Source organism: Somniosus microcephalus, chromosome 12 (assembly GCF_052327205.1).
Source record: "Somniosus microcephalus isolate GS21.2 chromosome 12, FLI_Smic_1.0, whole genome shotgun sequence".
In the NCBI taxonomy this organism is placed as follows: Eukaryota; Metazoa; Chordata; class Chondrichthyes; order Squaliformes; family Somniosidae; genus Somniosus; species Somniosus microcephalus.
The window spans coordinates 80,076,951-80,092,934 of NC_140998.1; the positions used below are offsets into that span (position 1 = coordinate 80,076,951).

The 15,984-nt window shown below is 42.5% G+C and overlaps 1 protein-coding gene across 3 annotated transcripts; it reads right to left on the reverse strand.

The window, feature by feature from the left end:
* Window positions 1-7,181: 7,181 nt before the first annotated feature.
* On the reverse strand, window positions 7,182-13,979 carry bmp4 (bone morphogenetic protein 4). Of its 3 annotated transcripts, none has more exons than XM_086003203.1 (4): window positions 13,773-13,979; window positions 11,434-11,549; window positions 10,457-10,815; window positions 7,182-9,807 (listed from the first exon to the last, which is right to left on the reverse strand). In XM_086003203.1, exons 2-4 carry the CDS (start codon window positions 11,460-11,462, stop codon window positions 8,969-8,971), a joined length of 1,227 nt encoding a protein of 408 aa, XP_085859329.1. In that variant the 5' UTR covers window positions 11,463-11,549; window positions 13,773-13,979; the 3' UTR covers window positions 7,182-8,968. The 3 variants fall into 3 exon arrangements, with proteins under 3 accessions (XP_085859329.1, XP_085859330.1, XP_085859331.1); XM_086003204.1 differs by having other exon boundaries at window positions 11,430-11,549; window positions 13,773-13,977; XM_086003205.1 differs by lacking the exon at window positions 13,773-13,979 and adding an exon at window positions 12,734-12,816 and having other exon boundaries at window positions 11,430-11,549.
* Between the last annotated feature and the right edge of the window lie 2,005 nt (window positions 13,980-15,984).

The following is a 15,984-nucleotide window of genomic DNA, read 5'->3' on the forward strand; positions in this document are numbered from 1 at the left end:
TAAAGTAGATAAGTCCAAAGATGTGCAGGTTAGGTTGATTGGCCATGATAAAAAAATTGGCCCTTAGTGTTAGGGGGGATTAAATACGTGGGGTTACGGGGTTACGGCTTGCGTGGGATGGCTGTCGGTGTAGGGACCGGGTGCTAGGGTTTGGATGATCAGCCATGATCTCGTTGAATGGCGGAGCAGGCTCGAAGGGCCGAATGGCCTACTCCTGCTCCTATCTTCTATGTTTCTATGTTTCTATGTAAATCACCAGGACCGGATGGGATGCATCCTAGGATGCTGAGGGAAGTGAAGGAAGAAATCGCAGAGGTACTGGCCATAATTGTCCAATCCTCCTAAGAAACAGAGGTGGTGCCAGAGGACTAGAGAATTGCAAGTGTTACACCCTTGTTCAAAAAAGGGTGTAAAGATAAACCCAGCAACTACAGGCCAGTCAGTTTAACCTTGGTAGTGGGAAAGCTTTTAGAAACAATAATTAGGGACAAAATTAACAGTCACTTGGACAAGTGTGGATTAATTAAGGAAAGCCAGCATGTGTTTAACCAGCTTGATCAAGTTTTTTGATGAGGTAACAGAGAGGGTTGATGAGGGCAATGCGATTGACGTAGTGTACATGGATTTCCAAAAGGCGTTCGACAAAGTGCCACATAATAGGCTTGCCAGCAAAGTTGAAGCCCATGGAATAAAAAGGACAGTAGTAGCATGGATATGAAATTGGTAAAGGACAGGAAACAGAGAGTAGTGGTGAACGGTTGTTTTTCGGACTGGAGGAAGGTATAAACTAGTGTTCCCCAGAGGTCGGTATTAGGACCACTGCTTTTCTTGATATATATTAATGACTTGGATGTGGGTGTACAGGGCACAATTTCAAAATTTGCAGGTGACACAAAGCTTGGAAGTATATTGAACAGTGAGGATAGTGATAGACTTCAAGAGGACATAGGCTGGTGGAATGGGCAGACGCGTGGCAGATAAAATTTAATGTAGAAAAGTGTGAAGTGATACATTTTGGTAAAAAGAATGAGCAGAGAAAATATAAACTAAAGGGTACAATCCTAAAGAGGGTGCATGAACAGAGAAACCTGGGGGTATGTGTGCACAAATCGTTGAAGGTGGCAGGGCAGGTTGAGAAAGCAGTTAAAAAAGCTTGCAGGATCCTGGGCTTCATGAATAGAGGTATAGAGTACAAAAGTGTGGAAACTATGATGAACCTGTATAAAACACTGGTTCGGCCTCAACTGGAGTATTGTGTCCAATTCTAGGCACTACACTTTAGAAAGGATGTGAAGGCCTTGGTGCAGAAAAGATTTACGAGAATGATTTCAGGGATGAGGGACTTCAGTTACGTGGATAGACTGGAGAAGCTGGGGTTGTTCTCCTTAGAGCAGAGAAGATGAGAGAAGATTTGATAGAGGTGTTCAAAATCATGAGGGGTCTGGACAGAGTAGATAGAGAGAAACTGTTCCCATTGGCCGAAGGGTCGAGAACCAGAGGGCACAGATTTAAGGTGATTGGCAAAAGAACCAAAAGCGACAGAAGAAAAAACTTTTTTACTCAGCGAGTGGTTATGAGCTGGAATGCACTGCCTGAAAGGGTGGTGGAGGCAGACTCAATCGTGGCTTTCAAAAGGAGAGTTGGATAAGTACCTGAAAGAAAAACATTTGCAGGGCTACGGGGAAAGGGCGGGGGAGTGGGACTAGCTGAAGTGCTTTTGCAGAGAGCCGGCACGGGCTTGATGGGCCGAATGGCCTTCTTCCGTGCTGTAACCATTCTATGATTCTATGAAATACTGGATGGCTGCAGGTACTGTTGGAACTGAACCCCAGCATGAGTTAGCACTTACGAGAACACAAGAAAAAATTATGGGGTAGGGGGAATAAATCCAATCTTTGTTTGGTCCTATAAATATGCTACAGTATCAAACAGAAAGATTAAAAATCCAGTTAGAAAGCAGAGGAAGAAATAAAATGTTAATTTAAGAAATACAAAAGGAGTAAAGCAACAATCCAATAAATTATGTATAATCTTCAGTGTACCAAGAACTTCTTACAATTATGATTGGATGAATATTATATTGGGACTCAGGTTCAAATCCACCCTTATCTAACAATTCCTTTCAGCTGTTGCTTTTTGGCCACACTACTAGATGAAATGATTTTTTAAATTTCAAGTGGCGGGAAAGAGCTGAGATATTCCCAACATAAACACCTTGCCTGTTGAACAATATGGAATAGCATTAGTTGCTATAGAGTTACCGATAACCTCGACAGCCCACCCTCCTTGCATAAGGACAGCTTTAAGATGAAAAGGCAACCAAAATCATAAAATGGAGAATTAAAAAAAAAAATTATTCCACAAAGAGAACATTATTGCTAACATGCTACTTCCTGTCAGTTATTTTTTCACATGGTCACTAAAAAATGTCCACTCATAATATTTTAAAACACTTTACCAGCAATGTTCAAGTGGGACTTCAGATAGTTGATTCTGAATTCCTGACATTGATTAGATTGTACATAATCTTTGCTTAAATCGGTCCCTTTCTAACAATTAAAATCTTATCTACAGCAATTCCATCTGATACATTTATACCCACATAAAAGGTTTTCTTTTCATTTTTACTTATTTTAATAGTTATATAGTGTAGTTCACCCTTAACTGACCAGGGGGCAGCTTCTGTGTCCATCCACAGGTGTGCTTGTACGGCTAACATTGTTTTACCTTATACAATGAACTGCCAGAGAAACCAGCTCATACAGCAGGGTATTGTGAAATCAAGCAGACTAGGCTTCATGTAGTTGTAGTTCCACAACATATTGCTTTTTTAAAGGCTAATTTTTTTAACAAAATAGTTCAATGGACTTTGCATTTGCTAACTGTTAATGCAGGATGAGTGAAAACTTAACATAGCATCTAAATGGGATGAAGCTGATCTAAAGCAGTCTGAACATAGCACTTTGTTTTCCTAACTGCACCAAGTAGGATGAGGATAAAGCTTTCCCCCCCCACCACCCACCCCCCCTCCCCACTTATTCTCTCACTTCTGTAATGAGCGACTAATGCTTGGATATGGCCCCACAGATACTGGCAGCCATCCCGTACCTTTCTCCATTCCTACTCTTGATGTGTACACTAAATAATGTGTTGACAGACTATCTGATTGTGGGGGGGCATCACAGCTGAGCCTGAAGATTCATTTTCCACCAAGGGTCAGCAGAAACCAATCAAGAATCTGGCCATTTTATCCTACTCTAATCCACAAGACTGAAGCTGACTGTCATAGTTGGTTGAAACTGGCTAACTCAGCACAGATCAGGGGTCAAGCCCAGGACCTTCTGGGCTGCATGGTACCACACTACACCATATTGTGAAAACAGAAATGTTTCAATTTGTGATGTAATGATTTTTGATAGTGTTATCTCATCAGCATTTTCGGCCAATAACAATTCCATTGTCATAAGATTGTCCTCTTAAAAAGGAATACTACAATTTTAAACCTCAACTTTCATGCATATGAAGGAGACACTTGTTTAAAGAGGACATTACAATATATACCCAGCTATATAATTTCTAAGGAACTGACTGTAAATTATATTGTTCAAAATAACTGCAGGAATAACCTCAAGAATGGTAACCCTTTAGTGTGAATATCATTATGCAATGAAGAAGTGCACCGGCAGTCAGTCAGTATCCACATAAACAATTGTTGTCAACACAAAACTGAATACCACTAACACTTGTACAGAGTGATTTCAAGGTAGCATTCTAACCTTTCAGTTCAGTTATAAATTAAATGAGCAAAATTGTGATGTCTTTTGACCCTCCTAATTACATCTCTATTTTGAAATAACTCATGTATCAACTAATCTCTATAATGTTATACTGTTTATACAGGTTGTATCATCCAGACATTGTTACAATGCATTTCATCACCTACACACCTTTGCCGCAGAATACGTTCAGTAATTTTTCCATCTAAGCAGACAAGCAGTTATTGAGAGTTGTCCTTTTGGCATCACAAGCCCATCATTCTCCAATACTAACTGACTTTTCATCTATATCATGCCACGATGCAAGAACAGCCATTTTTCACAGAAGAAAGCAAGAGAAAAGTGCTTAAATACATTTGCACAAAATACCAAATGATCTGGGGATGTATTACAAGTGTTGGTTTTGGTCTGCTGGCCAACACCCAAAACCTACAGAGGACCAGATACATGCTTGAAGTTCACCTCCAGCCATCCACTATTATCCTATATAAATTCTTACCAGGAAAGAAGTGTCAAAAGACAAATGGTGCTTATTTATTTAAAATGGCTCATTTATTTACTGACTCTTGCATGTCATTAACTCACACACATACTTTCCTAATCCATTTTTCTCCAAAATGAGTAATTGCAGGCATTTTGTTTGCACTCAATCATGCACCACTGGTTTATTTCTGTAGATTTGGATTCACCAAACCGTAGAGATTTTTAAATATCAACTAACAAAGGCACTTATAGGTACTGTGCTGTTCATTTTGCAGTCTATAATGTATGGATCACCGGCACTCCATGAGATATCACTGAAAATGACCATTCAGGCATTACCTTCTCTTAACATTCTGTAATTTGTCACAAAATGAAAATTTTACATTAATACAGGTATAGAATTTTTGTCAAAACACAACACAAATCTCCCACACTGAAGACCGGTGCAAAGTGAGCTGAATGTAAATGTGTACATACAGTTGCCACCATGTTCATGAGGAATTATGGCCACATTTGCATCTTATACTTAGGTTTCACTGCAATTGTCAGTCTCAAATCTGTATGTGCAGGATTATACCACATGGCTGGAACTCCAATCCTTCAGCCAGGAGAAACCTCGGTATATGTTACAAGCATGTGCAGGGCTCCTCTCTGACAGTTAAAACTTAAACATTTCGAGAGGGAAGGTAGCAGTGTCAGCATTGCCTGAAGATTTAAATTTACTGCAGGTAGATTTAAAGTGTCCGAAAGGTCCAAGGTACCTCCAGGACAGTTTTTACACCTGGTTTGATACCAGACTGGAGTTATATACCAAGCCCTGGCTCTGCATTTATACTACAGTTTAGCACCTGTGGAAACTGCTGATGCTAAAGTTGTTGTCCAAATGCACTTAAAAGCATCTGGATAGCCTTGAAAATAAAATCTAAGACCTGATGTTAAATAGAAGAAACTGAAGACACATTAATAGTGGGATTTTGACACTTTACATGTGAGGCAGGAGAAATTAAACAGAACTGGTGATATTTGAATGCACTCATTACCCAGGCCTGTCAACTTTGTCATGTAAGATCTCAGTGAAGTCTGGTGAAACGCATCTCGAATTCAGGTACAGAATTCTAGCATGCCATACCCTTTCACGTCCACTATCGTTATCTCCAGATCTAAGCCATGTTATTTTTGAAAGAGATAACTATTGTGTGTTTATTAAAATTAAATAAAGGATACTGCAAATTAAAGCATTTGATTGAGTTCTTTCTTTGAGCTACAGGACAGCATTAGAAGGGAATCCAAGTGAGTTTGGAGTTTCTCGACTTCAATTCAACTCACGAATCCTTTATTCGAAATGTAGCAGTTTAACAAGGGTGCACTTGTTAGTGTTCGAATGAAGTTCCAATTTTGAAATTACTTCTACATTATATTACACTAAAGTGACTTGTTTATTGTTTATTAATTATGCAAATTAAGGTATACGTGATAAATTCACACAGGAAAAGTAAATTTAATCGAACTTAATTTCAATACAAGATTTTGCATTTTAAATGTTATAAAGCAAGTATTTCCCTGCAAAAGTCTACTGTGACGGTTTATAGTAGGCTTGGAATGACCCAGCTTTCTACATGTTGGAGCCTGTTGACTGGAATCAAATTGGAACAAAGAAACGATTTTGAAACTGAAATGATTTACAAACGAATGATTTGGTTTGGGTGTGTATACTTCTATAAGCAAGACTGGAAGAAAATGAGACTCGTGCAGATATATTTTAACGAAGGCCAAAGCTGAAATACAAAAGTGTAATGTTACAATCAGTTAATAGCTTCAAACGTTTTCTTATGGCGCTAAGAAGTCTAGAGAGGTATGCACATATGCAGGAAGGCTGTCGCTTCATTTCCTGAAGCGTTTTAATAAATGTGTGCTTGTTTTCCATGTAGCTCAGAGAATTGAGTGTTGGGGTAATGAGCTACCAGACAATTACCATTCCAGATTTTGTAATGGCAGGGCGATGTTATCTGAATGAAGCCTATCAGTTGAAATGTGTGTAATTGCACTGTCAAGCAGCTGAAAAGCACTCCCCTTCAGCTTATTGCCACTTCAAAATGAAATTCTTTCTTTGGCATGGCTATGCCTGATATGCAGGCATCAAAGAGGAGGCAGCAGGTCGCAGCCTCGGGCCATTCACCTTTATAAAGAGAGATAGTACAACGACTGTTGGGCAGAAGGGAGAATTCGGAGAAATGATCTCTTTCCGGCCGTTTTTGAAGCATAAACACTGTAACCTGTAGTCTAGCTGCAAACAATAAAGGCCATCTTCCTCGGACGGACAGTTGGAGATGATGGGCAACATGAATTTCAGTTGTGAGTGGCCCGCTTGCGCCGCAAGTGTCAGAGGAGGCTGAGATCTGGGGAGGCGTTGCTGGCTGTGCAGCTGGAGCAGCTGTGGCAGGGTGGGTGTTCTCGCTGCTCTTATTCAGTGAAGCGGTACCTTCTGGATTGTTTCTGTTTGTTTTGGAGAAGATTATTATATATATTATATTATATATTGTATAAATATGGAGCGGGGGCACTAAGGAAAAGAGGCCATGTTTGGAGATCGTCATCATGAAGAAAAAAAAGCTGAAAACGTTTGTATAAAATTCAATTGCAACTGAACGTTATGTAAGACTTAACCTCCCCACCCCACATTCAGTTTCCAAATCCAGTGAGAATAATTTCGCTCCTATATTTGCATTCTAGGCAGAAAAGTGTTAAGAATCAAAATGTGCTCCCCGGCATTGTAGGACAGGTCAGCAACAGTAGCACGCCTGCAAAGGACTTAAATCAAATTGTGGATTAAAATCTAAATTTACAATCTGGCAAATCAGTGGGGTTATTGTCCTTGGAAACAGACAGACCAGAGCCGTTCATCTACAAACAAAAATGATTAGCTTGTTTACTAGCTGTCATTAAATATTTATAATTCATATTTAAAAGCACAGCCAGACCACACACAAGCTTTGAAGGTAGAAACCAGGGACACTTAAACACAGAAAAGGCGCCTTTCCTCCTTGTAGTATTTTTATGCAGCACCAAACTCAGACTGCAAGTGGGTACTTCACCAAACCAACATTTAAATCCACTCCTACGGTATTTTTGTCTAACAAAGGCTAGCATTTGAACTCATTTTAAACACTACAGTAAAATTTGTAATAATCCGCAAATGTTAAAATTACATTATGCTCTTTAAAATCTACGTATAATTCTGATGCTGTTTGACAAAATCGTGAAAGGAATAAACTTGATGTACAATTATGCTGCTCCTATTCATTAAAAAAACGAACAAAGTCACTTGTACAGGGAGACCCAAGGCAGAATCAGACTACTTAACGGCTAAAGTAAGTTTCAAAATATTTCAAACTTGAAAGTTGACTCCCTTCCCCCTCCCATGGTGTACAGTTTAGGAGATATAATGTGGAACGAAAACAAATGTTTCCTGAGGGAATGCAATCATCAAATCCTTTTTAATGATTTATTCAAGTTGGCCACAGTTGAAAACTAACAGGGCCGTGAGTAAATTGCGGAGCATGGATGCCTTTGCCTGAGGGGCTGATCTGCTCTCTCCACCTGCACACTCCAGGGAGCGCAGGCTTAGGCAACTCTTGCAGTTTTCTTTTGGAGTTTTAAAGCCTGCTAGATCCCTTTTGGGCCTAACCAGTCTACATTTCAACATCTCCAAAAAATTAAGCCTACATGTAGCCTTGATTAACATCTGCTAACCCTCTCGTACCTTCCTTCCATTCGTTTGACAATGAATTGCTCGGAGGCAAAACCTCTTACAGTCATGGGCGGAGTGGGGGGGGGGGGGGGGGAGAGAATGGACAGAGATGAAAGGGTAAACATCGTAATACAGTAAACCCCGGTGACAACTTGCTATTACTGAAAAGGGATTTCAACAAATTTAAGTTTAATCGCGGGAGAAATTCGGCTTAACGTTAGTTTAGGTACAAGAGGAATCACTTTTAACAGGAATGCAACTTATGCTATGGCAGAACTTGGTTTTTGATCTGCTTTCAGGTGCTTCTGCCACAGGGTCTGAAATGCCAATGACTTGAATGACAAACAGGTATGGAAACAGTAAAACAGATCAAGTCATTTGGATGTGATATTTCTCCACATCTTTTTCAACGGGACCCTCCTCTTTCAGGCTATTCACTGTTCTTTGGCGAACCAAATCAGCTATTTACACCTATTGTATTAGCACAAGGGCTGGATTTGTTGACATTTTTCATATGTATATGTTAACCTCTGTTCACAAATCAGCTTAACAAAAGAATGACAACGCTTAAAGCGCTTCCTTTAAGAGGAAAAAGGGGGACTCATTAAGTACTCTGCCTAGATTTCTAATTCCGCATACACTTACACACTGTGAACTTACTCTTAAAAGTGAAAAAATAATAAATAGTACACTTAATGAACATTTATGAACATTTTTTCTATATTCCAATTTAAACATATACATTCTAATATACAGTTAACAAAGACGTTGTACAGAAATTTATTTTACGTTTAAAATATGACTCACTTTTATTTTCCTTTTATATGTAGTTATAAATATATTTTGTCAAAATATATGATCATATGGTCAACATTTGCACATAAGTCATAAATAATGTAATGGTGAACGCCTGTTACGAAGTGTCCAGACATTATAAAAAGTCAATTATTATTATTATTTTTCAGCGGCACCCACATCCCTCCACAACCATCTCTTGATAGTTTTTCAGAACAACTTTATCATATTCGTCCAAGTACAGCATTGAGATGGGACTGAGTTCTGTCGGGACGCAGCAAGCCTTGGGGATGTTGGAATTTACAGAGTTTACAAGAGTTTGCACGATGGCGTGGTTAGTGGAGTTCAGATGGTCCGCCAGTGGGAATGGGCAGTCCCCGTGACAGTAAAAAGCTTGGTAACCAGGCGGTGCCACTATCCAGTCATTCCAGCCCACATCGCTGAAATCCACATAGAGAGAGTGCCTCCTGCAGTGCGATTTGTTTTTCTTGCGCCTCTGGCCTTTGCTGCTGCGTTTCACCCTCCGGGTCAGAGCGTGTCCTTTGCCATCGTGGCTGAAAGTTACAAGCAAGGGTCTGAGCTGGGACCAATCGCCGTGCCTCTGGTGCAGCGACCTGCTAATCCTGACGTGCGTGCCTTGCCGGCTTTTCGTTTCGTTCAGGTGGACCACCTCGATGGCCAGACCGTGGTTGGGTTGTTTCTGCATGGTCCATCTCAGTACCGCCGGGCTCACGTCAAAGCTCTCCCATCGTGTCCTGTTCTGATGGACCAGCCTGGTGTCTAAGAGTCTGGTAATGAGGTCGCCCTGCTCGCTGGGGGCTCTCATAATCTCATAAACATTGATGCGATGGAATCCTTCGTTCCAGTTCAAAACGCTGTCGATTTGCTCCCGGTACAGCCTGAGTTCTGCAGAAGAGAGAACCTCGTTCTCGGGCACCACGCTGATATTAAACACAAAACGAAGCTGGGAGTCTTTCCTCTGCCCTGGCATCAGCTCCAAGTGTTCTGTTACGCAACAGAAATGAAAGACAACCCTTAAAATCGGATTCACCCACGGAAAATAAAAATGCCACTGGACCAAAACAAAATACCCGTACTTTGATAAAACCAGACTCAGAGGAGAACAACAAAGATAACGCCCACCTTGCAAAACTAAAAAAAAGTTGTGTACAAGAGAAATGAATGCAAACTACAGTTCCCTACACGAGCTAAACACTAACTGCGAATGGCGGCTGGGTTCAGAAAATACTTTTGTCACCTGCCAGGAACCCCCTCCCTCCCTCCCCCGCCAACATCTAAACTGAAACATGAAGTATAAACGCTGCAAGTTGGAGAAGTCTAAAACTCCATATAGATGCTGCACCCATCGATTAATGTCAAATAAGCTTTTAATTTAAACACTTTTATACATACAATCCACGTTTTAAAATTACATACATCTTTGCATGGTGTCCTAAAGAAGACAGGCAACAAACATCGCCTCCCGCAGCCCTAACCTTAAACAGAAACCCAATGCAATGCAAGACACTGCTTATGCATACATTTCACATTTAATCTCCCGCCATGTTCTGTTAGTATTACTCCATCTATCATAACTGCTTGAATCAATACCACAATCTCAATGCTTCTCGTACAGTGATTGCAGGTCCAGTACCTTCATGATGAAAGCTCCTCACGGTGTTGGCCCGGCTGGTGGATCTCTCGGGATATTCGAAGCTAATGTCGTGGGTGATGTCGTCCCCGGACTGTAGCCTGTAGAGATCCAGCATGTACTGGGGGACGACGGCAGATTTACTGGGCTGTGGGCGCCGTTGCAGTCCGAACATGTTGAGTAAAGTGGCCTCGAATTCCCGGAGCAGTTCATGGTTTTGCGGAGAGCGACGTCCACCCGCCTGGTTTTGCTCAGCGAACTTTTTCCTTCCTTCCTCCGGTATCAGACTAGCATTACCTCCCAGTAAGACTTGGCATAATAAAATTACCATCAGCATTCGGTTACCAGGAATCATGGTGTCTCTGCGGAGCAAAACAAGCAACAAAAAATCTGAATGAGAATTAAGAGTAATCTTCAATCAACGCCCCAGAGAGCGCACGACACAGAGAAAGAGAGTGAGAGAAGAGGTATAATTACTTGGTCTCACTCGGTTACAGTTAAATAGCCCATAATCAGCCAGATAGCACCATCCTGTTAATCTTTGTGTTTTCACTATTTTAGTAATTATTTTAGGCTGGTTTCTTTGGAAGCAACAAGTATAAAATCCTGTAACGGGCATCTCCCCAAACGGCTCATGATTTTTTGAGAAATGGAAAAAAAATAAAGCCCACAAAAGTCGTGCTAAAAGTTTTTATTTTAAATGTGTTCACACTTTCACATGGACTACTTTGATAGCCTGGGGTCTGTCGGTGCAACACTTCCTTAATTGCTTATTGACAATCAAGGCACAAGTGCAAAACCCCCCGAAACATACTCTCAACACACAGCTATAATTAAATCATGTAGGGAAGGATCGCAAGTACAAGAGAGCAATCAAATAAATGGTTAAAAAAACACACACACATCGCTACAGTATGCAAACAGGAATATGAGATCCCTCCCAACCTATTAGAGAAGTATAAAAAGGTCTACTCACTGACAGAAAACAAGGCAGATGAAAACAGTCCATGATTCTTGACAGCCGATCTTGGACAAGTTCTTGAAAAGCTCAGGGACTCTGGAGCTGGCTGCTCGGCTACGTATTATCGAATCCCTCCTGGAACAACATTTGAATATAATCAGCAGAGTCTCTGCTTCCTCCGCAACGTCAGCCGGCCCCGCCTCGGCTGCCAATCATCCTCGCCGGGTCCGCCCCTCCTGTCAATCACCGGGCAGAGCCCCGCCCCTCGCACCGAATCCCCGCCCCTCACTGCACTCAGGAGCTCCTCTGGGAAGGAGCCCGTCCCACCTGTCAATCACCGGGCAGAGCCCCGCCCCTCGCTCCGAATCCCCGCCCCTCACTGCACTCAGGAGCTCCTCTGGGGAGGAGCCCGCCCCACCTGTCATTCACCGGGCAGGGCCCCGCCCCCTGCTCCGCTCACGAGCTCCTGGGGAGGAGCCCGCCCCACCTGTCAATCACCGGGCGGGGCCCCGCCCCCCGCTCCGCTCAGGACCTCCTCTGGGTCGGAGCCCGCCCCACCTGTCAATCACCGGGCAGGGCCCCGTCCCCCGCACCGCTCACGAGCTCCTCTGGGGAGGAGCCGGCCCCACCTATCAATCACCGGGCAGAGCCCCGCCCCCACTCCGCTCACGAGCTCCTCTGGGTCGGAGCCCGCCCCACCTGTCAATCACCGGGCAGGGCCCCGCCCCCCGCTCCGCTCACGAGCTCCTCTGGGTCGGAGCCCGTCCCACCTGTCAATCACCGGGCAGGGCCCCGCCCCCCGCTCCGCTCACGAGCTCCTCGGGGAGGAGCCCGCCCCACCTGTCAATCAATGCGGGGCGGAGAGCCCAGCGACCGAGTCGGACACTGAAACAGCACGCACAGGGGGTAGCGCCGAGTATGAATAGCGCTCAACAGCACAGGCACATGGATTTCAAGCGAATGAATCCGCTGCAGACGGACACGTAGGATCCAGCACCACCGATTATCGAGTTGCAGAGGATCCCGCGTGAAATTTCCACCGAAATAAGCCCGCATTAATGCTACCTGCTTCGCCACACAGAAGTACTGAGTCTCACACGAGACAACATCCAGTGGAGGACCTATATATATATATAATATACACACACACTATTACAAAAGGTGGACACACAGCCAATAGATGCCACAAGCGCAGGATTTGATATCAACGTGCACGCATTCTTATCAAGCGCATGAAACTGGCAACACAGAATTTCACAAACTTCGAGTCACAAATTGCAGCAACACGTTTAATTTATTTCCTGAAAACAGCCTCTCACCGGCAAGTTTTAGTGCACAAATCCAAACAGTCAACATCCACACCTCCAATAAGAAAACTCTTGTAAATACTGTAAACGGCAGATCAAAAGTACGAACTCCGGTATCGTCGGTGCAAAATCCTACAATCGCGCGTTGTGTTCGATTGCACATATCGTTATTTCTACAACGCTACAGCGAAACATAAACATCCCAATTATTTACCAAACGACGACCAATACCCACTTTCACTAAAAGCTGTATCAAAATACTCCTAAAATGCATGCAAAATATATACAACTATTAGCCGAATTCACCCATAAGAAAAACGATGTCAATTACACAAACGTTTCAAAGATACAATAGGAAATAACTCCATAAACGTCAGCGCATTTTTTACTTCCAGGTAGGACATGAAGCTGACTCAATGTTTACAATTAAAGCAGGCATCTCACCTCATAGGCATGAAAGCACGACTTGCCCGATATTGCCGAAGCTGTATTGCTGTAGTCATTATCAAATCTGTACTACATACTTATTAACTTGAAATCACACTACAAACTGACCTAGTAAAGATCTAAGCAACGATTTTAATACGTTGTCGCATCATAACACGTTTAAGGTGTCGTGGATGTTTTATACAAGATCCTAAAAGCACAATTTGTCCCTTATCTCCAAAACTGCAATATTAATCGTACTATATTGAGCACAGCATCCGCAGTAACCTTTGACTTCATACAGGGTCTGCTTCTGGCACTGAACTTTAAAATAAGTTAAACCAGATAGATCTTATTGGAATCCGTCAATCGATGTTCAAAACATCCAGACGAAATATGTGCTTGCTATGAAGTGAATTTTGCAAATGCAAGGCTGACAAATAGCGCCCTCGCGTTTTGTTACGTGGAGCACGTGTGACTACAATAATAAGAAACCGACATAGAGCTGAAATAACCAGTGTCAATTTATATTGATTATTAATGCTCAGGGCTGCGAGATACAACAATCTCAGTATTACCACATACATGATCAACAATGTCTTCATCGAAGTTAAAGACGACTCACCATAGATTTATCGCATATACTCCAATATAATCGCATCTAATTCATTTGCATGATTATCGCTAGGTATAACTTGACAACAACTTGATAACTTGGTCCAATAAATTCAATTGATGTGAAACGGGCTGGATTAACGTGCCCCGGAGAGACGCGCACACACGGAACCCCACATTAGATCTATTTTAACAAACCGAGCTGCGACTATCAGTCAATCCGACTAATCTGTGGCCGCCCAGTTCATGCAATTTGTTGGAAAGTATGTACGTCATTGTGGTATTTTAACACCAGTTCATAAAGCCTCACTTATGCGATCTGTATAATATTCCACTTCCTTCCTGCTGAAGTGGGTAATAGTTGTACATCCAACAAGCCACCGGAGATCCCCGTGTATATACCGAATATATAACAAAGTCGCATATTTCCCTCTTCCAATTTTCTTTAACCTAGTTCAGTGTCGTTTTTATTAACAAACAACACGTTTGGCTTGGGAAGATATTAATTTTATTCAGAATCCACACACACATGTGATTGAGTTCTTCCGGAGCGACAGAAATATCCCGTGAGCAAAAGAAAGTACACTGAAGGAAACGGGAAGGCAGCAAATTCAGTCACAAATACAATTCATAGCGGTGGAAGGAGAAACAGATAGAGTTCAAAACAAAGGATGGTAAAAGTGCACGAAAGGCAGTTTTGCCCGGTACCAGAAGCCGCAGTGTGATTAATGAAGGTGAAAGAAGTCTTTACACCAGATGAAAGGCTCTGCTTTTAAATGTCCTAAATAATCGGGCACTGTGAAGTGTGTACTGGAAGGTGCAAGATACATTTGCAGAATATATACATTAGTTCGGAGTCTAAGCTGTTAACTTAAAAAAAAACTACAGAACAGAGACAAATAGTTGTCACTTATTCCCACCAACGTCTTTATCACTTTTAAATATAGTTCACGTTTACGCAGTCATTCTTAGGGCGAGTCAAAGTGGTGAATCCTTTATTTTCAAAATTGTGTATGGGTACAGGAGAGGAAAGCAAGGCTTGAGGATAAAGTAAAATCAGCTTAAGAATAACAACAACTTGTATTTATATAGCACCTTCAACATTGTAAAGCGTCCCAAGGCGTTTCACAGGAGCCTTATAAAACAAAGTTTGACATAAGGAGAAATTAGGGCAGATGACCCAAAACTTGGTCAAAGAGGTAGGTTTTAAGGAGTGTCTTAAAGGACGAAAGAGAGATAGAGAGGCAGACAGGTTTAGGGAGGGAATTCCAGAGCTCAGGACCTAGGCAACAGAAAGTACGTCCACCAAAGGTTGAGCGATTATAATGGGGATGCCCAAGAGGCCAGAATTAGAGGAACGCAGATATCTGGGGGGGGGGGGGGGTTTGTGGGGCTGGAGGAGATTACAAAGATAGGGAGGGGCGAGGCTATGGAGGGGTTTGAAAACAAGGATGAGAATGTTAAAATTGAGGCATTGCTTAACCAGGAGCCAATGTAGGTCAGCGAGCACAGGGGTGATGGGTGAACGGGACTTGGTGCGAGTTAGGACACGGGCAGCCGAGTTTTGGATGACCTCAAGTTTACCTAGGATAGAATGTGGGAGGCCAGCCAGGAGTGCGTTGGAATAGTCAAGTCTAGAAGGACATATGTTTTATTATTTTTATTATTATTATTGACTGTGACAAAGGTAAACAATCCCTCCTCATCCTTCTTGACTTGTCTGCAGCCTTTGACACGGTTGACCACTCCATCCTCCTCCAAAGTCTCTCCACCATCGTCCAGCTGCACTCGCCTGGTTCCATTTTTATCAATCTAATCGTAGCCAGAGAATCACCTGCAACGGCTTCTCTTCCCGCTCCCGCATCGTTATCTCTGGTGTTCCCCAAGGATCTATCCTTGGCCCCCTCCTATTTCTCATCTACATGTTGCCCCTTGGTGACATCATCCAAAAACACAGCGTCAGTTCCCACATGTACACTGACGACACCCAGCTCTCCCTCACTACCTCTTCTCGCGACCCCTCCACGGTGTTTAAATTGTCAGACTGCTTGTCCAACATACAGTTCTGAATGAGCAAAAACTTTTTCCAATTAAATATTGGGAAGACCGAAGCCATTGTTTTTGGTCCCCGCCACAAACTCCGTTCCCTAGCCACTGACTCCATCCCTCTCCCTAACATCTGTCTCAGGCTGAACCGCACTGTTCGCAACTTTGGTGTCATA

What these genes read in the sequence shown, in the direction of transcription:
- bmp4 (XM_086003203.1), bottom strand. Translation starts at nt 11,462, where the DNA reads ATGGACTGTTTTCATCTGCCTTGTTTTCT. An exon ending in TTTCATCTGCCTTGTTTTCT is followed by an intron (nt 10,816 to 11,433) that starts GTCAGTGAGTAG and finishes TTTGCTCCGCAG; the next exon opens with AGACACCATGATTCCTGGTA. An exon ending in GAGGAGCTTTCATCATGAAG is followed by an intron (nt 9,808 to 10,456) that starts GTACTGGACCTG and finishes GTTGCGTAACAG; the next exon opens with AACACTTGGAGCTGATGCCA.